The following is a 25,003-nucleotide window of genomic DNA, read 5'->3' as shown; positions in this document are numbered from 1 at the left end:
ACATAAGGTTAATAAATATGAAGCAATTATTTTTAACTTAAAACAGTGTACATTCAAATAGCATTTATTCTACGCCAAGCATTGTGCCAAGCACCTTTACAATCATGCGATCTTTGTAATATCCCTGGGAATGGATTCCACCACCATCCCCTTATTGAACAGTGAACTACAGTAAATAGAATTTTCTTGGGGCTATATAGTTAATAAATTTCTCAGTGCCAAATAACAATATGCACTTTTTCTAGAAAATTATTCACATATGTATTTCTAAGTTCCATTCACATTACAAATAGTTTGCAATCACCTGTTATAATTAGATCAGTGTAAAATGTGCTGGGCCAGTATTTTAACTACTTCTTTTGCCCCAGGTAAAAAGGAAGCCCAAGAAATTTGAATCATTGTAAACAAGGTATAGTCAGCCTTCCTTCCAGGTGGAGGGGTTGATAATTAATTGAACAGCAACAATAATAACTCACAACAATCAATGTCTTTACCCTAATTAATATCCATATAAGATTTAATAGAACCCACCCACAAATCTAGCCCAAAAGATGGATGGACATAATTTCTTTTATCTCTTCAGAACTTTCTTGGTCTTTAACATTAATGTTGTACCAGAAGCGAGCGAGACACACCACAGAGTATAAGTTTGAAGTGGAGAATTTATTAGCCGGCGGCCATGGGGGTACGGCACCACAAATCAATGGCAAATGTGTTGGGGTGATGGCTTGGCTTATATAGGATATGGGGGTACAGAGTGGGGGGAAAAACAGGAACAAAGGTCCTGGCTGATCAAAAGATTCAGTCAGGTTATCATACTAGCGGGATAATCTCATTTACATTCCTTGGTGGAGTCACGGAGTCCCAGGGATATCTCCCAGGAAGGGTCTGTCAAGTTATCTCTCTGTGGGATGGTCCTATCTATTGAGATTCCTTGGTGGAGTCATGGAGTCCCAGAGGGTTTGCTAAATACCAAAGATATCTGAGTCCATTCTTTCTGGGGGGGCTTGTCAGTAGCTAGGGGTTTCTCAGGGGTTCCTAATTTTCCTTGTATTACATTAAAACAGTAATCCCAAATAACCTAGTTAACAATCTTACAAGTAAGTGCTGGCTGAATCGTTTTAGCTGTGACCTTCCATTAACTACAGGTAAAGTAGAAAATACCTGGTCTTCTAAACGGCAATTAAGGCTGAGAAAGTAACTTAACCAGTTTTACACAATTATTTTCATATCATTTTTTTCTCTTCTCTTCAACAAAATTCAGATTAATAATTGCTTTGTCTAACACTATTTTTGGTTACTTAAGTTTTGCAATATAGGACATTTTACTACAATTTAGAAGCACACTAATAGTACAAATAGAAAGATTTTCAGATGACATTAATTGCATTACCAAGTCATTACATATTTTAGGCTTACCAAGCATAGAGGCTTTTCTTCTCTCCTCATAGTTGCAGAGCCTAGCTGTGGACTGAAGGTGGGGGGGGGGGGCGAATGGGGGGAAAGGTACTGGGAAGCTGCAGAGTCCAGCACCTGAATTAAAGGTATAAGGAGTCATTTAGGAGGGTCTCTGAGAGATCTTTACTCTCTAACAGGGGTTGTCGGGTTTGGAAGACTAGGAGCAAAAATTCCAGGTTCCAGTGGTGTGGGGGGGGGGCAATTGCCTAGAAGTGTGGGCTTCAGGGTGCCCGGGGTCCAGGGCTGTTGTCAGTGGGGTAATTATTTTTGAAAAGGAGCCAACTCTCTATTGTATATTTGCAGCCGAATCACTTTTTAAACTTTTCAAGTAACAAACTTAGGAAAATCACAGCAAGTTAGAAATATCTATATCTATTGAGCTAATTCCTATTCTAGGAAGTATTTCTGTTTCTCAGGAATGTAATAAGCAACAGTCTTTTGGGTAAAATATGTTCAGATTGGCTCTAATTCTCTGGTCATATTTCTCTATTTTGTAAGCTTTAAGCCACCCTTTTTTTTTCTTCTCTCAAATTCAAATAGGAATGAGGGTCACTAAATTGCACATAAGGATCTCTGTAGTTGTATGTAAAAAAAAATACTTACTAACTCTATAGATTTATTTAATACCTTTACGTTATTAAATATTTTCCAATGCTATTTGTAGGATCATTACTTAAAGTTCGTAAGTCTGAAAATTGGGAAACCATAATTACAATGCATTGTAGTACACATTCCAGATTTTTCCTTTCCTCCTCATACTAGGGAGCTCAAAGTGTCTCTTTTTCATATCTATGCATTTTCTGAATTTGCCTTAGTACCAAATAGCATAATAAATTCTGAGCATCAAATTAGAAGTAACACATTTCACTTAAATTTAAGGGAAAAGTTCTCGCTTTCTTTCTTATTTCTCCACATTCCAATTTTTTTTTAAACAACTTCCCAAAAGTTTCCACCTTGCACTCTCAAAACCTCTATTCACACTATTTGTGCAAATAGATTATGCCTTTTTTTAAACTTCCTTAACATGTCTCTTCCCTATATGGTTAAACTTTCTTGCCTTTCCTTTCTGGTGCACTTTGATGAAAGCCCCTGTAAAACTGCACATACCTTATTTCTTTCTAATTCTGACCTGACACTCCTCTTTACCTTGCCTTTTCCATTGCATAACTTAAACAAGAAAACATTTTTCTCTCTCTTTATCTCTCCCCCGCCCTCCCGCTCCTCTGCACACCAGGAGGAGTCAGGGAGGAAGAGAAAGCCAGATAGTGGACATTACAGGGTGTCAGATTATACACACACAGAAGCACAGATACAGACAGTCACAGATACAAAGATACAGAAATCCAAAAGCTTTTTTTCGTTTTCCCTGGGAGAGTTTCCTCAAAACACCAGGAAAAATCCATTCTACCCACCTAGGTCAAATATTTTAAGAGCTCTTGTCTATGGCCATTTTCCTTTCTACTTTTGTTGTTCATTCCAATTTTGCAATCAATTGCCTAAAGGACTATCTACAGGTACCTCACAGTTGTGCTCTGACTGCACAGATTTAGATTGGTTTTTCCCCATAATTTGGTTGGGAGCCATCGCCGCACTCCCCGAGTCCGAGACTCAACAGAACTTAGCTGAACGGGGAGGGCACACATACCTCAACTCCCCAGGGGGTCAGCTACTCCCCCGAAGTCCCCTGCAAAGCGTTCTCGAGAGCATCCTTGTGTTGGGGTTATATCCCACCCTAATTTGATCGGGAGCCGTCGCCACACTCCCTGAGTCAGAGACTCAACAGAACTTAATCCCCAGACCTCTGAGCGCTTACCTTCAGAGAGTACGCATACTTGTTTATGACTTCAACACACACAACACCGGCCGGCCAGACTTTTCTCTTATCTCTTACTTTTGGAATGTTGGAGCCTAGCCCAGCTACTGTTCCTCCGAGTCCCTCTTCGGGATTTTCCCCCAACGGGGTGGAGCCCCACACCAGGACCGGGAACCCCCAATAAATCTTTGTGGTACGCGCTGGATCCTGCTCCCTGGTGAGGAGAACCCCCTCCAATTGAGGGGATCCTGGCCGAGCCCCCAACTGTGTGGGACAAACCACAGGCTCAAAATAAAAAAACAGAGGTGTCTCAGTTTTCCAAAGGTAGAAACAAAACAGAAGCTTTATTGGATCAAGTCTCGCGAGAGTTGGGCATCTCCCACTACCAGGGTGGAGATGGTAGTGCAGAGAGGCAAGGGGGAGAAGGCAAGCAAGAGGATATATAACCTTGTACAAACAATTCTAAGAAATTCCACCCCTAGAGGCTGGATCCCTGTCCCTATTTGCTGGTACAGGTGGCCTCACAATCTATCCCAGAATAAGTTTACCCAATACTAGCACAGAAACTACAGAATTAACTTATAGGGAAATTTCAATGTTAAGATGATGGCATGGGAGTAGGCTAGGGGAGGGGGAGAGGGGGAGACCACCTGATTTCCCCGAAATCATATGATTTACAGGAAAACGAAAGTTAGGCCTAGTGAGGTCTACATCCTAACTAAACTTGTACTATTTGAGTATTACCTTGCCTGATTTATTCATGGGAAGCTTTCACAATCTTGTATCCCACACAGTGCCATCAAGGAAACATGACATGACTAGGTTAAGAGTTATATGTACTGTGTTGTATTTATGTATGTATTGGAGTCTCATCCCTCTGGTGGGGAAATTAATGATGAGTCAAGTAAAGTATGGGAATTTAGGTTCTGATGTGTATTTCTTCAGCAATTGGCCAAGGTTTCAATTTTGAACTTTTAAAGATGATCAGGGTATCATTATTAGAAATGGTAACTTGACAAGGGGGTGGCATTGGGAAGCCTTGCCCAAATAAGAGGGGGGTAGAGAAAGCTGGTAGCCTTCCTCTCAAAGATTTTGGATCCCGTTGTGAGGGGGTGGCCCACCTGTATTCAATCTGTTGCAGCCACTGCCATACTGGTGGAAGAGAGTAGGAAGCTCATGTTCGGGGGAAACCTCATTGTGAGCGTCCCACATCAGGTCCGAACCATCCTTAACCAGCGGGCAGGGAGATGGCTTACTGATTCTAGAATTCTAAAATATGAAGCTATACTTCTTGAAAAAGATGACTTGATCTTATCCCAGGACAATAATATTAACCCAGCTTCCTTCCTATCCTCAAAAGGTACAGATACTGATACTTTAGAGCACTATTGTATTGACTTAATTGATCTCCAAACCAAAGTCAGGGAAGATTTACATGAATCCCCAATTCCAAGGGGAAGGAACTGGTTTATAGGTGGGTCCTCCAGGATAGTGGAGGGAGAAAGAATAAATGGATATGCCATAGTGGATGGTGATAGTTCCTCCCTGGTTGAGAGCGGTAGATTGCCAAATTCATAGTCAGCACAAACCTGTGAAATATATGCATTGAACCGAGCCCTAAAGTTATTAGAGGGAGGAGGAGAAACTTGGGATCCTATATATATATGAACAGAAGATAGGTTTTTAAGGGAATATGTATCTGCCTTGGCAAAACACCTCCATATTTTATAGACTAAGGGGTTGATCGCTCAGACCCCAGCTTTAGGCTTTCCAGCGCATAAGTACCAACCAGGAGACTGGATCCTGATCCGGACGTGGAAGAAGGAAAACTTGCCCCGACCCGGGAGGGGCCTTTCCAAGTCCTGTTGACATCGGACACCTCGGTGCGGACCACAGAGTGAGGCTGGACCCATCACTCCCGAGTGAAGACATCTACTAAGCTGCCCGGTGAATGGACTGTTGAACCCTCGTCCCAGGGGGACCCATTAAAAATGCATCTGAAGCGTAAGCCTCCCACCGGCTGGATGCATGAACCCTGAACCCCTACTTGTTCCATAAGGTTGCTAATAGCTATAAGTGGAGCTGTGCTCTTTCCAATTTGCCTCTCGTGTATGCTGCAATTGATTACCAGAATGATAAAAAGAACTCTATCAAAGATGATTAAGTTAGAAGATACAGCCAGTGGATCTATCAGACAGATGATCCTTAAGGGGGGGAATGGGAACCAGTTGAGCAGGAGGACCGACTAGATCCTGAAGAGAAGACCAACCAGTTAGATCGTGCAGTTAAAGCAGTGTATAAGAATTGGCATGGGAAGCTTTCAACTATGGAATAAGAGGGGGGATTTGTGTGGGATACAAGATTGTGAAAGCTTCCCTATGAATAAATCAGACAAGGTAATACTCAAATAGTACAAATTTAGTTAGGATATAGACCTCACTAGGCCTAAGTTTCATTTTACTGTAAATCATATGATTTCGGGGAAATCAGGTGGTCTCCCCCTTTCCCCCTCCCCTAGCCTACTCACAAACCGTCATCTTAACATTAAAATTTCCCTATAAGGTAATTCTGTAGTTTCTGTGCTAGTATTGGGTAAACGTATTCTGGGTTAGATTGTGAGGCCACCTGTACCAGCAAATAGGGACAGGGGTCCAGCCTCTGGGGGTGGGATTTCTTAGAATTGTTTGTACAAGGTTATATATCCCCTTGCCTGCCTTCTCCCCCTTGCCTCTCTGCACTACCATCTCCACCCTGGTAGTGGGAGATGCCCAACTCTCGCGAGACTTGATCCAATAAAGCTTCTGTTTTGTTTCTACCTTTGGAAAACTGAGACACCTCTGTTTTTTTATTTTGAGCCAGTGGTCTGTTGTCCCACACATACTTAAGCTCCACCCAAGAGAAAAAAAGAAAAGAAAAGATTTTAGAAGTGTAGGAAGAAAAAACAGAAATATGAGTTTTCTGTGGAAGCTGTGAAGTTCTCCCCCAAAACACATCATTGACTCAGTGATACCAATAACGGGCATATACCCTTCAAGACAGGAAAGGAACCCAAGTTTATTGTTAGGCTTGGCAGCGGGCACCTGCGGTCTATGAGGGGCCACAGGTGAAGATTATATAGGATATTCTATAGTAAGACAGGTACCCAATATACTAATTAGGTGACGGGGGCGGGATCAGGGCATGGTTAAGGTAAGTTAACTCAAGGTCAGGGCTGGCAGGAACTACCCAGGCTGCCCCTCCACGTCTCCTTAGACGAGATAAACCTGGGGGAGTGTCACATCCTTCCCTGGGGGGGGATGGGGTCCAGGTGAGTCAAGCCCTTCCAGGCTGCAATGACCGGCCCATGAGAAGGGTCGGGCTCTCCTCAGCTGCGGGGAATCTCCCTGAGCCAACCATGATTCACAGCCGTTTTAAATCCCATTTTCATCCCCTCTGCAAGGCAGAATAGCACAGGATCCCTCTTTCCCTCCACCTCCTTTTCATCTTTCTAGCCAGGATGATCCGCCACAGGGACAGAGACGGCTCCTGAAGGCGGGGGAAAGGGGAGGGTGGGCGGCCGGGGCTAGGGCCGGCCCAGATCCTCCCCCGGCTTCGGGGGTGGAACCCAAATCCTGTTCTTCTCCTCAGTGATTGGTACAACAAGAGGAGAGAAGGATGTCTCTCTCTCATGCGACAAATCAAGCTGGAAAGGCATCGCTCTGAAACCTTCGACAAACTTAACAGCGTTTTCAGAGTAACGATCGAGGTTTTCCTTCACGTGGCTGACATCAGCGATGGAAAAAGGAACCTGCCTCTGATATTCCTCCACTGGAATCGGCTACTTGCCCTAAAGGGAATAGTTCGAGGGGAAGGGGCCAATCAGGAGCTTGGGATGAAGGGAGAGAGGAAGTTCCGCCCCTTGTAAGGGAGTGAGGGATTCCGGGAACCCGAGTCCGGATGTGGAAGTATCGGAGACAACAGAGCAGGCGGATCCGGTAGGCTCAAGGCCTTCTGGGATATGTAGTCCGGTAGTGCCTCTGGTGGTAAACGCCCTGGAAGTGGAAGTTTACGGAACCAATGAACAGGCGGCACCGATGGGGAAGGGGCGGGACATCCTGTAGAAGCCGGCTAGCTTCCTGGTAAGGTCCCTGCTTTACTGTGGAGGGAGAAGGGATTGACTGAAGAGCGGGACAGGGAACGGGCTGTGTAGGATCCTGCTCCAGGAGCCGAAGTTCGTGGGGCTGAGAGAAGGGGATCGTCAGGTAAGACAGGTACGTCTTGTTTCCCTTTTCTGCGGTAAATTTAACCAGGGGCTCCCTACATTGTTCCCACAGCTCTGGGTCCTGGGGAAGGGATGTCGAAGCGGGTCGGAGGGAATTTGTGCCCGTCTCCCTTCCAGCGACAAAACCGATCGCGCCGTAAAATGGCTCCGGAATTCAGAGGTCTGCCGCGGGCCATTTGTCCAGGTCCTCCGGGGGGTCCGTTTCTGTGTAAGGGCCGGAAGACCGAGGTGTTCCGGTTGTGTCAGAGGTGTCCTAGGGGTGAGGCCCAGGTGTGCAGGGAGCCCGGGCCGGCCTGTAAGCTCGGCCGAGCAGCTTCCTGCAGGAGGCAAAGAGGGGCCATGTGTCCCCAGACGAGGCGGCCCATCAGGAAGGGGGATTATGCCCGAGCCTGTGGCGGGCTCAGCCCAGTGTCCCTGCAGGCCTTGGGGGGTAGGGGAGAAACCCGACTGCGGGGCAGGGGAGGGTTCTTCACTGTCTCCAAGAAGGCTGCAGACCTCTCCCTGTGCCCACGTGGGCCCCGAAATGTGGAGGGAGATACCGGGGATACGGAAACCCCAAGATCAAGGTCCCCGGGCAAGCGCTTGGTTTGGATTCAGGCTTTAACTCAAGGTGGCCAAGTTCCTCGTTAGGCTTTATAGGGGCAAGTGTTCTTAGGGAACCTGTGTTCTAGGAGGAGACCCTGATGAAGATTATATGCTTTACACCGTGGTAAGACACGTGACAGATATGCTAATTAGGTGATGGGGCGGGGTCATGGTATGGTTAGATCTTAAAGGACCCTGTACTTTGAGTATCTACTGAGAAGGTCTTTTACCCAGAGTTCACTGGGAAATAGCCTGGGGGCAGGGCTCCATGGGGCGTGGCTTTAGGCCTGAAGGGTCACTAGGGCAACTCAAGGTCAGGTTGATGGGGAAATTACCAGGCTGCCCCATCAATGACCAGTTAGACAAGGTCATCGTAAGGGAGGATGCCCGTGAGTAGGTCTAGGACACACGTGATGGGTCAGTGAGTAGTAAATGTCTCTATGACACAGGACAGGGCCGGGTCAGCCGCGGAACAGCTGGTTCAAAGTAATACACTCTATGGGGGCAGCTGGCCACTGCGTCAGGAAGACGGGTCAAGGGGTTTTTTTGCTAGGGCATGCTGCCCTCGGCCTGGAGAGGAAACTGCTTGAGACTAGGGAGAGACACGATTTTGGAGTTGGGGTCCAAGCGCAGGCACCAAGCACCCCATCAACCCACTGAAAATGACTGAACTACAACTTCTCTCAGCACTGAACCCACTGAACTGCTGAGTGGGGTATAATTCTTGTGAAGACTTCCCAAAGAGAAAATATAAAGTATATAAATATGTAAAATATAAATATATTTTTTATTTCAGGAATAATGGGCAGTGAGAGGATGGAATGGACTCAGGATTTGACCTTATAGGAATGTGATTACCTAACTCTCAGGAATTCGGCCTGGGGCAGTAAGTACCTCTCCTTCTCTCCCTTGGTGCTAGTCACTGGGTGGTTACCAAGTAAGGACAAAAGAACCACATACCAATTGTTCGGTCCCTGCTCCTGGAAGGCTCCCCGCCCCCCCCATCCTCATTTCTCCTGTTTACCTTAGCCCTGTTATTGCCACATCAGCACCTGGTTGCTAAATAAGGAGATGTGATTTGGATTGGCTGTGTTTGATCTCCTGGTTCTTTGTCTAGCTTTTCCCTCCTAGATTGTAAGCCTGCCTTCTAGCCAATGGAGAGGAGGGATAGTGGTGGGCGGGAATCTTTTTATGTTAGTTATGATATAAATTGGTCTCTTGCTTTTCATAGTTCATCCTAGTGGAGGTGATGCCCAGATCTCCTGAGATTTGTAAAATAGAAGTAATTCCTTTTCTGTCCCTACCTGAGAAGCCTCTGTGAATTGTTGGGGTACTTGGGTGGTCACCCCATCCCACACAGTGCTAACAAAAAGACCTTCACTTAACCTTCTCATCCTTAAGCTATCCCCTTTCCTAATTTTCACAGGTAATTTCCTAGAAAAAAGCTCCCTGTACTAGATGGTCTCTGCTTTTTCCACCCCCTGTTCCCTTCTCAACCTCCTGCAAATCATGCAGGCAGCTAAAACCAATGGCGTACTTCTTTGTAAAAACCTTAGCCCAGGATCTGTGGACCTCGTTACTGAAAAATTAACAAATAGTTTTCATTTTTTTAGATTATTCATAGTAGTTAGATTTTTACAAAAGACTGTACCTTTTTAAGTATACCTAATTGAACTTTCTTGAATGCAGCCCTATTCGATGATAGCTAAATTAATAACTTGAAAAGGTTCCCCACCCCTGGCGTAGCCCATTCATTGGCTTTTTCCTGACATCTCTGTAGCAGTTGTTATTGTCAACCATCACTGTTAGAAACATACTTAGTCTAGGAATAGATAATTCTCCTTGGAAAGCCCAGGAGGTTTTCATTATATTTTCTATTTTTTCTTTTTGAATAAATGGTTATGTCCCCTGAACTGAGTACAGGAGAGTACAAGGACTGAGACAAATGCCAGTCTTTTTCTTGACTCTCAATTCTATTCTCCTGCCTGGTTCTTCATTGGCCAGATGCAGTCCCCTGAACTGCCCATCTCATGTCCAGTTCAGACAGCTTGTTAAACATGTGCACAAGCCTCTAGCCTTTTGCTGGATCAGAGATCTGGTTTCTGCTAGATCACAGCTCTGATTAGAACCAGTCACGTGGCTTACATTCTGCTAAAGCTTTGGGTTGGGGGGTCAAGTGCTTTCAATCATGTGGAAACAAAACTTCCATCTGTTTCCCATAATTACTACCTGTGGGATAAACACTTGGCCTTCTCCTTTGTTCCCTCTCCACCTCCTTCCCCATGGGGGTAACTCTCCCTCAATCCTGGGCCTGTTTTTTTCTAGGTAACTCTTATTCGTATCTGTAGAGGTAACTAGCTGGGTGGTACAGTGGGTAGTGCTGGATCTCAACTAGACCTGAGGTCAAACCCTGACTCAGAAACGTATCAGTTGTGTCAGGTCACTTGATTGTTAGCCTCAGTTTCCTCATCTGTATGTTCCAGACACTGCACTGTGTACAAAGGAGAAACAGTGTCTTGCTTTAAGCAAATTGAAGTGAGTGCTAGGGAACTCCTCAGCCCAGAGTTCCTAACAACCTCCCAGAGAAAAATCAATATAATAATAGGTGGTGCTTAAATCGCACCCATGTCCCTGGCACTGTCAAGGACTTGACCAATGGAATCCTCAGCAGCCTTTGGAGGGAGGTGCCATTATTCTCCCCACTTTATAATTGAGCAAAGTGAGACAAACAGGTCCAGTGACTTGCCCAGAGTCACACGCCTAGGAAGTGTCTGAGGTCACATGAGAATTCAGTTCTTCCTGACTTCAGGCCCAGGCCTCTTTCCCCTCTTCTACCTAGCTGGAATCCCTCCCAGAACATAAAGTAGCATCAGTTCCCTGCCAGTTACCCTGTGGATAGCACCTCAAGGGAACAAGGGGAAAGAGACACATAAACAGGGTTTGGCCCAGCCTCAGTCCATCTGGGGAGGTTGGGCAGCCACTTTCCTCACTGGGCTGGTTGGGGAAGAGAGACAGGACATCACGTGATTTGGGTTTGGGGAGAATGTTAACCTTGGTCTCAGGTATTGTAGAATTTGTTTCAGTGGGGATGTTTTCCCTTGCCCAGAACATCTGGTGGGGCCAGGGGACATAGGTCTCTTAATTCCTTCAGAACATCTTGATGGGTACTGGCCAGTTAGTGGAGGTCTCCTTGAAGATAGAATCAGTAGGAAAAAAAAATACAGAGGAGGGTGGAGTTGTCTGTGGTGGGTGGGGGAAAGTGCCCTGGACCCCGGAGGACCCCACCCTGTTGGCTTTGTTGCCCTGCCCCCTCAGGACTTGTAATCAGGGGCTGGAGCAGTGTGGGGAGAAGGACATACCCCCCCCAGGAGGGTTTTATAGGGACATTTTGGTTTTAGATTGAGGGGATTATAGTGTTATGTACTTCCTGTCTGTTCAAGGCCATGTGGCCTCCTAATGAGTTATGTTATCTCTTTTGCAAAAGTGATGTGTTTATTTTGTGGGGATTTTATTGTCCTTAGGAAATGTTAATGCCTATGTCATGGATACCAAAGATCTTGGGGCCCGTTGTATCAATGTATTTTTGTTTAATTTGAAGATCTTCCCATCCATTATGAGGCCCACGTGCCCTGCTTAAGTCCTGTGGAATCCTAAATTATGTGAAGCCTATGGTGGGAGGAGCTTGCTGAATGAGTGGAACAGGAAGGGGTAGAGTAGAAAGTTACAGCAGTTAGAGCTGGAGGGTTGTGATGCCCTCTGACCCTAAGGAAGTGTATATATATTCTGAGGTTAGAATTTTGCTTTAAGGCTCACCCTTGTGAAGAGTGTTGCTGTTTATAGCACGTGAGATTCTGGGTAGCTGTTAAGGAAACCCACCTTCACACTTTGTACAACCCAGATGTTGGTGCTTCTCTCTTCTGTAACTATGTGTGTATTGCTTTTGGTCAGTTGATTTGTGTTATTTTCTCTGCTTGTAATTTCTGTTTGTATATTCTTTGAAGTTCAGGGTGCTGACTTTTTCCCCTGAACAAAGTGAATGATATATGTATGTTTAATCAAAGTAAGATTGTTAACCCCTTTTGAGTTGTTTGCTTTAGAAAAGGAGATCAAAGATTCTGTGCTAGCAGCCCTCCTGTGTGCTGGTGTTATTGGCCTTATACCTCTACGGCAGCTGCATGATCTCTTGGGAAATAAAAACAAGACAGAAGGGAAAGCATCTTGGTGTTAGGATTGGGGTACAGAAGGTCAGGAATGGAGATCAACCAAGGGGGTAAATGTCTCCAGTTTAGAGGATAGTTAAGTGGGGGCGGACAGACTGGGCTCAGGCTGTAGAGAAGAAAGAAGGGCCTGAGGGGGGAGGGAATCAGGGGAGGGGAATGGCTGGGAAAACCAAGAGGGATGTAGGCTGGGCATATCCTTGTGGGGAACAAGATGAGTGTAGCTGGGGCAGACCTGGAAGACCCCTGGGGAGGTCTGTAGTCCCAGAGCAGGCTAAGGGAGGGATGGAGAGAGGGGGTAGAGCAATGGGGGAAGGGGAGCTCTCAGAGATGACCAGCCTGGTGGGTGGTGGCCCTGGTGGAATTCTCTCCCTTGGGGGAAGTTGGGAAGCAGGGGAGAAGAAGGGTCAGTCTATAGGATGGACAGCAGGGCTGGGCAGGACTCTTGGGATTAGGAAGACTCAGCCAGAGCAGGTTGGCTGAAAACAGAGCTGAGATCTCTCTGCCTTCTTCTTCTGGAGCGAAGGTCTCTGCCTTCTTCCTTTTGAGCTAAAGTCTCTCTGCATTCTTCCCTCAAAACAGAGATCTCTCTGCCTTCTTTGGATCTAAGGTCTCTGCCTTCTTCATTTGGAGCTGAGGTCTCTCTGCCTTCTTCCTTCAGAACAGAGAACTCTTCATGTCCCCTGGAGCTTAGATCTCTCTCTGGCTTTGTCCCTTGGAGCTGAGGTCTCTTTTACTTCTTTCCTTGGAGTTGAGATCTCTCTTCCTTCTTCCCTTGGTGGTGAAATCTCTTTGCCTTTTACTTTGGAAGCTGAGATCTCTCTGTCTTCCCTAAGAGCAGAGATCTCTCTGACTTCGGGGGGCCAGCTCTGCACATACAGGTGCCAGGCAGGTCAGAAAAAGAACTCCTCCCTGTACCCAATTTCTGATGGCTGACCTTTCCATTGGGCCTCATCTTTCCTCTCTGACCTCTTGCTGATGGTCCTCCAGTTTTGCCAGGAGCAGGCCTCCCTCCAAGTCCTGGCTCTGGGGGTTGCCTCTGCTACTTGTCCAGATTCCCTGTCACATGCCATAGGTCCTAGGCTGTGTAAAGGGGTTTATGATTCTCATATCAATCAATATGCTATGTGTAGTGAGTGTACTAACTTCATAGGTTTATCAAACTACCATTTCCCCAGGGGATTTTGTCTTGGGAGTCAGACTCACAGCAGCTCAAAGTGATCAATCAACTTTTGACAACTTGGACATTTCTGTGCTTCTCTAAGTTCAGTGAAGTGAATCAGAGACTGTGAAAAGTGTTCCTCACCTAGAACACTGGCTCTGTGCCCCACAAAGTAACCACAACCCTCAAGACTTGAGACAATCAATTTAAGAACTGTTTCCCACAGGACCCAGGAATGCCCTGCTGTTTCAACAATCTGGCTAGCAGCTTCTGTGGGTGTGTGAGATCCACCCACAGCCAGTATCCGGAAAGCTGCCAACAGCACAGGTTCTTTTGATCTGCTTAACTAAGGAAAGCAAAGTGAAGGGGTTGAAAAGCTTACTTTAATCCAGCATACAGACAGCATTCACTTAGTTCAAACAAAATACAAACAAATTACAAACATCAGCAGACAGACCCGATACAATTCATAGTTACCAGCATCTAGGTTCAGCCTTGGAGCTCAGAACAAGGACTGGCCCAGAGTCACGCGCCACCACTGCTGTGGCAAAGAGCTCCAAGGAAGAGGAGGCCAATCTCTGGTTTTATATCCTTTTCAGCCTCAGGGGTGAGTCACACATGTGACTCACCCACGTGACCTAAAATTATCACAAAGAGGCAACTTAAACCCACAAACCCACTTGGTCTAAGAGCCTCTGCTGTCCCAGACATGTAAACTAGGCCCTCCCTGGAGTTAGCCCCACCTTGGGCCCCACCTTAGTTGGCAATCCACACCCACTAAGGTTTTACACCTAATAGGGGTTTGGGCCTTGGGCTTAGCACCTAGTAAGGCTCAATGAATTACTCAAAGGGAACAAAAGCCAAACTCTTCAAGGGCACTTGTTGAACTAAGTACTAAGGAGCCCATTTTGCTTACCAACACACCTGCATGAGTCTGCCCTGGAAATGGCAACTCAAGACCTAAGAATGATTGTCCTGATCCAGCCCAATTGTGATTTGCATGTGTGTAAACTCTGCCTTTACCCCAGGTAGGGAAGCTCTCCCCAAAAGAGGACTTCAGGTTTACAAACCTCCCCCCACCTCTGAAATGAATTCATTAAACTCCTTGATTGCTGCACAACTGCCTCTGACCTGCTGAATTTTGCCTCTGACCATGCCAAGGTTAGAGACCTGTACAGTACAATCCTGTTGGCAGGTGCCATCTGCCGTTTTACCATTGGGTCACAGTTGACTGACCCAAATATCTCACCCATAGTATCAGGTGGAGGCAGAGCTCTGTGTCTGGAGCCATTGAGGCTCTGACTGGTCTCATCCCATTTGGCATCCCAAGCCCCTTCTGCCTCCTGGGTGTCTGTAGGAGGATGGGGGAGCGGCATGAGGCCAAACCAAAGGAGTTCTGGAGGGTGGCAAGTCCTCTGACAAGCCTGACCCTCCCTGCCACCCCCTTCCTGTGGTGGAGTCTCTTCACTGAGGGCAGGGGCAGGGCCTTTGTAACTGGTCTGAGAGCTCACCTTCTGACACTCCAGCATCCACCCTAGGAAGAGAAAGCAAAGTCAGTATCTCTCCCACCCTGAGGTTCTTCTCTCTCCACAGGTCAGCTTGCTGAGGACTAAAGCCTATTCCTAGGAGAGACACCAAGGAGAATGGCACCTGGGAGCCAGAGACCCTCATCCCAGGTGAGTGTAGTCCATCTACAGACTTGACCAGCATCAGCAAAGCTGGAATCCAAGAGAGCTAAGGAAGCTTCATCTTGTTCGACTTAGGTTGTGCTTTGCAGGTCTGTCAGCAGAACAGAAATTGTCCTGATTCTGCTCATTTCCTCCTGCCTTGGGCCACGCAATCCTGCCCTTGATCTCTTTGAGTCCTTCCCAGTTACCATTTCTTAGGTCAAGTCAGTAAGCATTTAGAAAGTGACTCCTCTGTGCCTAGCACTGTGCTAACATAATAGTTGTGCAAACAACAAACCCCACATAGTTATTCTTATTTCTCAATAATTAAATATTAAGTCGAACAAGTGTATTCCTGAACAATTGAAAGTAATCATATAGGAAAGACAGAAGATGTTTGATTATGAGTCATCATACCCAGGGTCATGTGAACTCTTCATTATGAGAATAGAGGACTCTTCTTCACTTGGCTAGAGAGTTTCATTCCACACAATTGAGGCCAGATTATGAGTAATGTCTCTTTAGAATTCTTTTCATACTTTATTATAGACTTTTAGCAAATTTACTTGATAATTTCTTCATTCTTTCCTCAGAGTTCACTGTTAAGCTGTTTCTTTTTCTCCCAGAATATACAGCATTTACCAGCTTCTCAAAAATATGCATAGAATATTCTTAATATGTCACTTAGGACACAGGAGGAATTACCCAGGACCTTGCTATCTCCCCTACAGATTCTTGTGCATCACTGATAAAGCACATGTCTTTTCCCTAATTCCATCTGGCTTTTTTTCAGTCATGACTCTTACTTCAAATGTAAAATGCTTTTCTCCATATTCAGTTGGGTTCTGAATAACTGATTTCAAGTGTTGGCTGTAACACTCATAAAGGTTATGTGACTTTTAGGCAAATCCCTTCTCTGAGTCTCTTTCAGCTGTAAATCGTGTGACTTTTGATGATTTAGGAGTTGGTGACATTCAAGGATGTGGTTGTGAACTTCACTGAGGAGGAGTGGGGCCTCTTGGACCATTCTCAAAAAGAGCTGTACAAGGAGGTCATGCTGGAGAATATCCACAACCTGCTGTCCCTGGGTAAGGACCATTTCCTCCCTTTTCTTGATGTTAATTGTCAGGCCAAAATTTTCACAAGTGGCAGAGAATGGATCCATACTCTGGTGGACCTCAGCCTCAGAAGCTTCCTTGAGTGCACATTCTTCTGCATGCACCAACTCTCTATCCACTTTGGTCTTGGCTTGTCACCTTTTCAAGTTAAACAATTTACCACCAATTGGGTGTCTGATCTTGATGCCATATTCCTCCTCTGTGAAGTTGTCTAACGTTGTCTAAGTTGTCTAAAGAATGGGAGGGTATTTTGGCCAGGTGGCAGAATAGGACAGGAACTACTTGACTCTCCAAGAATCTCCTTAAAGGAAGAAAACAAATTGCTTCAAACTCTAGATAGTATAAAATACCTGGGAGTCCAACGGCCAAAACAAAAACAGGAACTATGTAATCCAAATTATTTAAAAAAAAAAAAACCTTTATATACAAATAAAATCAGATTTAAATAATTGGGGAAATATGAATTGTTGATGGGTGGGCAGGGCTAATATAATAAAAATGACAATTTTATCCAAATATTTATATATTAAATTCCATTGCACTTAAATTGCCAATTTTTTTTTAACTGAATTAGAAAAGGTAATAAAATTTATTTGGGAAAACAAAGAAGTCAAGACTACTAAAGGAAATCATGAAAAAAAGAATGTCAAGGAAGGAGGTTTAGGAGTACCAGATCTTATGCTCTATTGTAAGACAGTATCAAAACTCTCTGGTACTGGGTAAGAAACAGAAAGATAGATCAATGGAATGGTGTATACATACAGCAGCAAGTAAACTTAATAACCTTGCATTTGAGAAGTGTAAACACGTAATATTTTGGGATAAGAATTCATTTGGTAAAAAATAGTGTTGGGAAAACTGTAAAACACTGTGTCTGAAACTGTACCCACACACAGGCATACTTACAGACACATACCTATTTGTATTTAATGGTAGCCAACTCTGAGGGAAGGAGGAAAAAAAAGAAATTTTCATGATAATTCTGTTCTAAATTTGAAAGGAATAGGAAGTTGTTCAAAGTAGATTTGCAGTTTCATTTACCATCTTTTTTATACTGCTGTGTTATGGAAATGCTTGTTAATTTGTTAAAGAGGTGGAAATAGTTATTTCAGTGGCCTGGGAATTCACATAATGTAAACAACACTGAAAACCTGTGATGGGAGTGAGGGCAGGTAGTGCTGGAACCTTATTCTCATGGGATTAACAGAAGAGAAAATAGAATATCTAAGTAAACTTACTTCAGAAAAAGAAATTAAACAGGCCATAAATGAGCTTCCTGAGATAAAAGCATCAGGAGCAGATGGATTTGAAAGCAAATTTTACCAAATATTAAAGATAAAGTAATTCCAATATTAAATCAATGATTTGGAAAAATAGGCAAAGAAGGAGTACTACACTCCTTTTATGAAACAAATATGGTATTCATACCCACACCAGGAAGAATAAAAAAGAGAAGGAAAATAATAGACCAATTTCTTGAATGAATATGGATGCAAAAATCCTGAATGAAATACTAGCTAGGGAATCACCACAATATATTACCAAAATTGTACATTGAGCCGAATTTGGATTTATACAGGGAATGGAGGGAACTTACAGAAAATTATTCACATAATTGATTCTATCAGTGGTAAGTAACAAAAAAGTATAGGTATTTATAGATTTTGTCTTAAATTGAGAAAAAATGCATTTGCCTAAAGACATCAGCAAGCATTATTTGTATTGGGGTCAAGCTAGAAGCAGTCCCAGTAAAATCAGTGAAACAAGGATGCCCACTGTCACCTAAACTATTCAAATATTGTATTAGAAAAACTATGAATAACAATAAGAGAAGAAGTAGAAGTAATCAGAATAGGGAATGAGGTAATAAACTCACTTTTTTTGGTAGATGATATGATAATATACTTGGAAAATCCCAAAGGCTCAATCAAAAAGTTTATGAAAGGAGTTAATGATTTTAGCAAAGGAGCAGGGTATAATTTAAATCCATATAAATCATCTCCTTTCCTATATATCACCATCAAAGCCATGTAGGAAGAGATAGAAGAGATACCCTATTGAAAATAACTCTAGATGGTATATAACAAATCCAGGGCATGGTAGGCCCTGTAGAGGTTTCATTATTTATTTATTAGGTTGTGGATTTCCCCATCATTTCCATCAAACCAGTTTGGATATTTATAAGTGTTCTGGACCAGATGAGTAAATGTGATGATGTACAAGAAATCTCTGAAAGCTCCTCCCTTCTTTTCTGCTGGAATGTTGCAAACCCTGTGTTGCCTCAGTTTCTCTACAAGTTAGTAACAAACTCTTCTCCCATACAGAATCACTCTAATCTGTTGACATTATGTCTGGTAGCCATCTTGCCTTGTGGCTGCTGCTTTTGTTAAATGTGAATGTTTAGCTTGGAATGAATGCCTCTCTGTGGTTTATACCACCTTTGTCACTCTCACAGCCTTTCTCTTCTTGCAGTGATAATCTTTTTAATGCTATTGTTTGCTCCAACAGTACGGAATTGTTGCATTTGGATTGGTGAGGAGAAGGTGTATTGGCATGTAATCACAATTTCGATGATAGTTGTGAATATGCCTAAGCAGTTCTGTATTGCAAAATATAAGCTGCTCTCCTTCTGGAAGGTAGAAGAAGTAAAACATTTATTCAGACACCAGAGAACTAGATGTCAAAACCAATAAGTTCACCCCATCCAAGCAGCAAGCAGATCCCCAAACCAGTAAGCCCACTTTATTGTAACAGCAAAGAAGTTAAATCACGATATCACAGCATGGAGCCTTGCCATCTCATAACCTTCCCTCCTACTGGGGCCTTCCCATAAACACTCACTCACAAATCCTAGCCGACTGCTTGTCTATGTATTCTCCTCCCCCAGCTCTAACTTGCTGTGAGCATTTCCTGCTGTACCCCTTGCTGTTCCTCTCTTTCAGCAAGCTCCTCCCACCAGATGTGACTTAGGCTTCCTGTAACATAAGCAGATCATATGAGCCTATTAATTAACTAGGAAAGGTCTTCAAATTTAAATTACCATTACAGAAGGTCCTGACCCACATAAGCATCCAGTACCCATTGCTATTGCGTATACTTATATGTGCATATCTTTTGGTGTGTATATGTTTGTTTGTTTCTTTTCTTCAGATTTAGAGACCAGGTTTGAAGTAAATGAGGTGACTAGAAATCTTGGAATTTTCCTGGAAAAACGTGACCTGCAAAGATTCATGAATGATCATGCTTGGGACTTCAAGTGGAGAGAAATCCGTGACTCTGATATCAACTTAGATAAAAATCCAAAGAGTGAATATGAATTTGATGAAATTGGAAAGAGATTCAGTCAATCTTGTATCCTAAATCACTGTAAGAAAATGACCTCAGGGAATGACTGTCTTCAAGATAGTGAATATAGCAAATGCTTTGCTGAAGAGAGAGAGCCTTTTGAGCCCCAGGAGAAGGCTCCTGTAATGCCAGTGTATTCAGGAAATCAATGGGAAATGGCCTGGAAGTGGAGTTCAGGCCTTATTAGACATCAGAAAAGTGATACTGGAGAAATGTTTTGTGTAAGTAATGCAGGTGGGAAGGCCTTGAGTCAGAATTCTAACCTTATTACTTATCAACAAATTCCCATTAGGAAGGAGCCTGATAAATATAATCAATGGGAAGCAACCCCATCCCGTCACTCATCTCTTCTTTGCCAGCCTAGATTGTACTCTGGAATGAAAAGTTATGTAGATCTTCAGTGTCAGAAGGCCTTTGGTTGTGACTCAGATCTTGATAGATCTCATAAGACTCATACTGGGGGGAAGTTTTATGAATGTCATGAGTGTGGGAAGGCTTTTTGCCGCAGATCACTCATTATTCGCCATCGGAGAATACATACTAGAGAGAAACTTTTTGAATGTAACCAGTGTGGAAAAGCTTTTACACAGAGCTCCAGTCTTGCTGTACATCAGAGAATCCACAGTGGAGAAAAACCTTATGAATGTGATTACTGTGGAAAGACTTTTACAGACAGGGGCAATCTTACTGTACATCAGAGAATTCACACTGGAGAGAAACCTTATGAATGTCATCAGTGTGGAAAGACTTTCACACAGAGCTCCAGTCTTGCTGCCCATCAGAGAATCCACACTGGAGAGAAACCTTATGAATGTAATCTATGTGGAAAGGCTTTGAGAGACAGGGGCAGTCTTGCTGCCCATCTGAGAATCCACACTGGAGAGAAACCTTATGAATGTCATCTATGTGGAAAGGCTTTGAGAGACAGCGGCAGTCTTGCTGCCCATCTGAGAATCCACACTGGAGAGAAACCTTTTGAATGCAATTATTGTGGAAAGACGTTTACACGCAGGGGCAGTCTTTTTGCCCATCAGAGAATCCACACTGGAGAGAAACCTTATGAATGTAATCACTGTGGAAAGGCTTTCACAGAGAAGAGCACTCTTGCTGCACATCAGACAGTCCACAGTGGAGAGAAACCTTATGAATGTAATCAATGTGGAAAGGCTTTCACGAGGAAGGAGAGTCTTGCTGCCCATCAGAGAATCCACAGTGGAGAGAAACCTTTTGAATGTAGTCAATGTGGAAAGGCATTCAGAACAAGCTCCCAGCTTGCTGGACATCAGAGAATCCACACGGGAGAGAAACCTTATGAATGTAATCAGTGTGGCAAGGCTTTCAGAGACAAGGCAAGTCTTGCTGTACATCAGAAAATCCACAGTGGAGAGAAACCTTTTGAATGTAATCAATGTGGAAAGACTTTCATAACGAGCTCCCATTTTGTTGCCCATCTGCGAATCCACAGTGGAGAGAGACCTTTTGAATGTAATCTATGTGGAAAGACATTCAGAATGAGCTCCCATCTTGTTGCCCATCAGAGAATCCACAGTGGAGAGAAACCTTATGAATGTAATCACTGTGGAAAGGCTTTCATAAACAGGAGCAAACTTGGTGCCCATCAGAGAATCCACACTGGAGAGAAACCTTATGAATGTAATCACTGTGGAAAGTCTTTTACAGACAAGGGCAATCTTGCTGCCCATCAGAGAATCCACACTGGAGAGAAACCTTATGAATGTAATCTATGTGGAAAGGCTTTGAGAGACAGGGGCAGTCTTGCTGCCCATCTGAGAATCCACACTGGAGAGAAACCTTTTGAATGCAACCATTGTGGAAAGGCTTTCACACGGAGGGGCAGTCTTTTTGCTCATCAGAAAATCCACACTGGTGAGAAACCTTATAAATGCAATCACTGTGGAAAAGCTTTCACAGAAAAGGGCAATCTTGCTGCCCATCAGAGAATCCACACTGGAGAGAAACCTTATGAATGTAATCAATGTGGAAAGACTTTCAAAGACAGGGGCAGTCTTACTGCCCATCAGAGAATCCACACTGGAGAGAAACCTTTTGAATGCAGTAACTGTGGAAAGGCTTTTACACACAGGGGCAGTCTTACTGCCCATCAGAGAATCCACACTGGAGAGTAACTTTATGAATCTGGAAAGGCTTCCATCAACCAGGCAGGGTCTTGCTGCACATCAGAGAATCCACAGTGGAGAGAAACCTTTTGAATGTAATCAATGTGGAAAGACTTTCAAAAGGAGGCAGAATCTTGCTCCAGGAGACCACTGGCAGTGGATAGAAGAGGAAATGTGGGGGAGAAAGGTGTAAGAATACTGGAAAGGTTAGAGAGGGCGAAGTTATGCAGGGCTTTGAATACCAAGCTGAGCATTTTGTGTTTGTTCCTGGAAATAGTAGGAAGACACTGGAGTTTGAGTGGGAGAGGGGCGTGACATGGTCAGAACTGCAGTTTAGGAAAATGACTTTGGAGCTGGACTGGAATGGGGAGAGACTTGAGGCAGGCAGACCCCCTCCCCCAACATCTAATGTAATAGTCCAGGTGTGAGGTGATGGTGCTTTGTTGAAAGGTGATTGAGAAATCTTAACGTGGAGTCTAATTCATTATTTTTTAGGGAAAAAGGTGGCCTGGGTAAATGGGGAGGGAAGGAGTCTACAGGTCTTTGTTTACTCCCAGGCACAGAAGAATAATTGAAATCTCTTTGGGGAGTCCTCAATCTGATTCAATCTGGAATGGGGGGCGAGGATGGGGCATCAGATTCCCAAGCTCGCAGGAAGGAGTGTCTACTTGGAGACATCGCTGCATTGTTGGGGCAGGGCTGCCAGCACTGAACACAGGCCACCTAACTAACTTAGGCTAGGTAAAGTGACCTTTGGACTTTCAGCCCCCCATACTCCCTCCCACTGGGACAAAAGCAGGTCAATCAAGCAGGGTGGAATCAAGTTTGAACTTGCCTGCTGTGAACTTCCTCTGAGATTAATATGTTCATTTTTCATGAGTTACCTACAAGGCACATGCACTGGACAGAGCATGCATGTTTGATGGAAGGAGCCTGCAGTGAGCCATAGCTGTGCTCACTCCCAGATGCCTTTGCTTGTGTTATGTGGCTGATCTTGCCGTCCTATGCCCCTTCCTCCCCAAACTAGGCCAAACCAGCCTTGCAGTCAACTGTTCCTGGAAAACATCCTCCTTCTCTGTCCACCTGATCCTGGGAAAGATCGTCCATCCTTTTCCCCAACCCCTCTCTGAACTTCCCATTGTGGTTTTCATGCATAAATCTCCCCTGCCCCTCCTTGGCTGTCAGGTTTTTTATGTCACTAGTGTCTGATGTTCTTCTTAATAAAACCTTTATGTTTTCAACCCAGCTTGGACTCCTCTGCATTTCGAGGGATGACAGAATACAACAACCTTTGTAAGGAAGTTGTAATTTTCATATTAAATTGATATAGTATATGTAATCACTATACTAATTTTGTTTTCTCAAGAGCTGCCTCCCTGCTTTAGGAGTCAAGAGTCACAATGCATCTTGAACTGATTAATCAAAATTCTGACTGCTCACAGTCACCCGACTTTAAGTGAAGGGAATGAAAGATTGTAGAACCTTACTGGTTTGTCATGGGAAACCACTAAACAGTTGTTTGTAATGCACCTTCCCCCCTCCTTTCCCAGATATGACTTAAGTATGTAACTTGTGCTTTTACTTCAGCTAAGAGAACAGTCCTCACTCTGAAACTGATTAATTAAATTACTTGATTACTGGCACTCCAGTCTCTAGGCCTGCTTTGTGGGGCTCAGAGCATTCTTAGGTTAGAGGCTGACTCAGTAAAAATCCTGATACTAGTGTCAGAAGTGTGTAAGGGGTGGAGGGGACGTGAAGCCCTGAACTCTTCAGTATGGGAAGAAGGGACAGGTGCTGCTGGATTTTTTTTTTCCTAGAAGTCTCAGCTCACTTTATTGACAAGTTCAGTTCCCCCAACTGTAGCTCCATTACAGGCCCTAGCCTCTGATCAAGGCCAGCTTTTCGTTGTAAGGAATGCTCCACAGGCATTTTTGTTGAGCTGGATCAGTTTGGTAAGGCCTGTGGGGTTTTTTTGTTTGGTTAGCGGTTGGTTTTTTGGCACACAGATTTGGCTTTGCATGTATCTTTTCACTTATAATGCTGGTCTAGCTATGGCCTGCAGTTTTTCTCTTTTATAAATTCTGTCTGAGCAGGGTTTTATTTCTGCACAACATAAATTGTGTGTGTGTGTAAGAGTTGCTTGCACACTAGGTTTTGTGTGCAGTTAAACCAGTTGAAATTATCTTTTTTATTTTGTGCTTGATTAGAAAAGCTTACTTCTGTTGTTCAAGTGAATTGCTAGCAAAGTGTGGAATACTTGTAATGGTGTACTTATATTTTGTGTATTTGTGTTGTTATATTCCCTTGTGGTGTGTCTGTGTATTGTTTGTTGTTTCTTTGGTTGTTGTCCTTCTTTCTCAAGGAGGACCAAAATGACATCATTATCCTAGAGTCAAGTTTTAATGTGTCCAGCTGTGGCTGATCAGACCAGTATGAGCCCAGCACACTCTGCTGCAAGTTGGAAACAAGTAGTCCATATGAACATGTGGGCTGGATTCTCTCATGCTGTGTTTCCTTTGAGCTGTTTCAGTTCTGCTTTGCTCATAGAGCACAGCACCTTCTCTCATGTGGGCATGGCATGCTGAGTGGTTCTGTGCCAGTGTCTCCCATGTCACACAATCAATTCCAAAGTTTGTAAGAGAGACCTTGAGAGTGTTCTGGTATTGCCTCTTCTGACCACAATGTGAATGCTTCCCCTTTGTGAGTTCTCCATAAAATAGTCTTTTGGCAAGCATATATTTTGCATTCTAACAACATGACCAGCCCATTGGAGTTGTACTCTCTGAAGCAGAATTTGAATGCTTGGCAGTTTAGTTCCAGAAAGGACCTCAGTGTCTGGTACTTTATCCTGCCAGATGAGCTTCAGAATCTTCCTAAGGCAGTTCAGAGGGAAACAGTTCAGTTTCCTGGCATGGCACTGGTAGACTGTTCAGGTTTCACAGAAAATACAACAATGAGATTAGCGCAATTGTCCCGTAGACCTGTTTAGTGTTCAGTCTAATACCTCTTCTCTCCCATACTTTTCTTCATAGCCTCAAAAAGACTGAGCTAGCTCTGGTAATGCATGGGTCAACCTCATTGTCAATGTGTACATCACTGGAAAGTACACTACCAAAGTAAGTGAACTTATCCACAGCATTGAAAACTTCTCCATTTGCTGCAACCCGTGGTTCCATGTATGGATGGTGTGGTGGTGGCTGATGGAGTACCTGTGTTTTCTTGGTGTTAATTGTTAGGCC

The 25,003-nt window shown here is 44.1% G+C and overlaps 1 protein-coding gene across 1 annotated transcript; it reads left to right on the top strand.

The window, feature by feature from the left end:
* The first annotated feature begins 7,391 nt into the window (after positions 1-7,391).
* LOC118838157 (zinc finger protein 2 homolog) lies at positions 7,392-23,005 on the top strand. The gene is made up of 5 exons (XM_036745383.1): positions 7,392-7,521; positions 8,914-9,003; positions 15,090-15,172; positions 16,125-16,251; positions 19,432-23,005. The coding sequence occupies exons 3-5, from the start codon at positions 15,140-15,142 to the stop codon at positions 21,771-21,773; spliced, it is 2,502 nt and encodes an 833-aa protein (XP_036601278.1). The 5' UTR covers positions 7,392-7,521; positions 8,914-9,003; positions 15,090-15,139; the 3' UTR covers positions 21,774-23,005.
* The last annotated feature ends 1,998 nt before the right edge of the window (positions 23,006-25,003 follow it).

The sequence above is a fragment of the Trichosurus vulpecula genome, chromosome 2 (genome assembly GCF_011100635.1).
Source record: "Trichosurus vulpecula isolate mTriVul1 chromosome 2, mTriVul1.pri, whole genome shotgun sequence".
Classification (NCBI taxonomy): domain Eukaryota; kingdom Metazoa; phylum Chordata; class Mammalia; order Diprotodontia; family Phalangeridae; genus Trichosurus; species Trichosurus vulpecula.
The sequence above is the reverse complement of the archived record's forward strand: the minus strand, read 5'-3'. Positions and strand labels throughout refer to the sequence as shown.

Coding starts and splice junctions, on each gene's coding strand:
- LOC118838157 (XM_036745383.1), top strand. CDS start 15,140: ATGGCACCTGGGAGCCAGAGACCCTCATCCCAG. Junction 15,173..16,124: donor GCCAGAGACCCTCATCCCAG/GTGAGTGTAGTC, acceptor TTGATGATTTAG/GAGTTGGTGACATTCAAGGA. Junction 16,252..19,431: donor CCACAACCTGCTGTCCCTGG/GTAAGGACCATT, acceptor TCTTTTCTTCAG/ATTTAGAGACCAGGTTTGAA.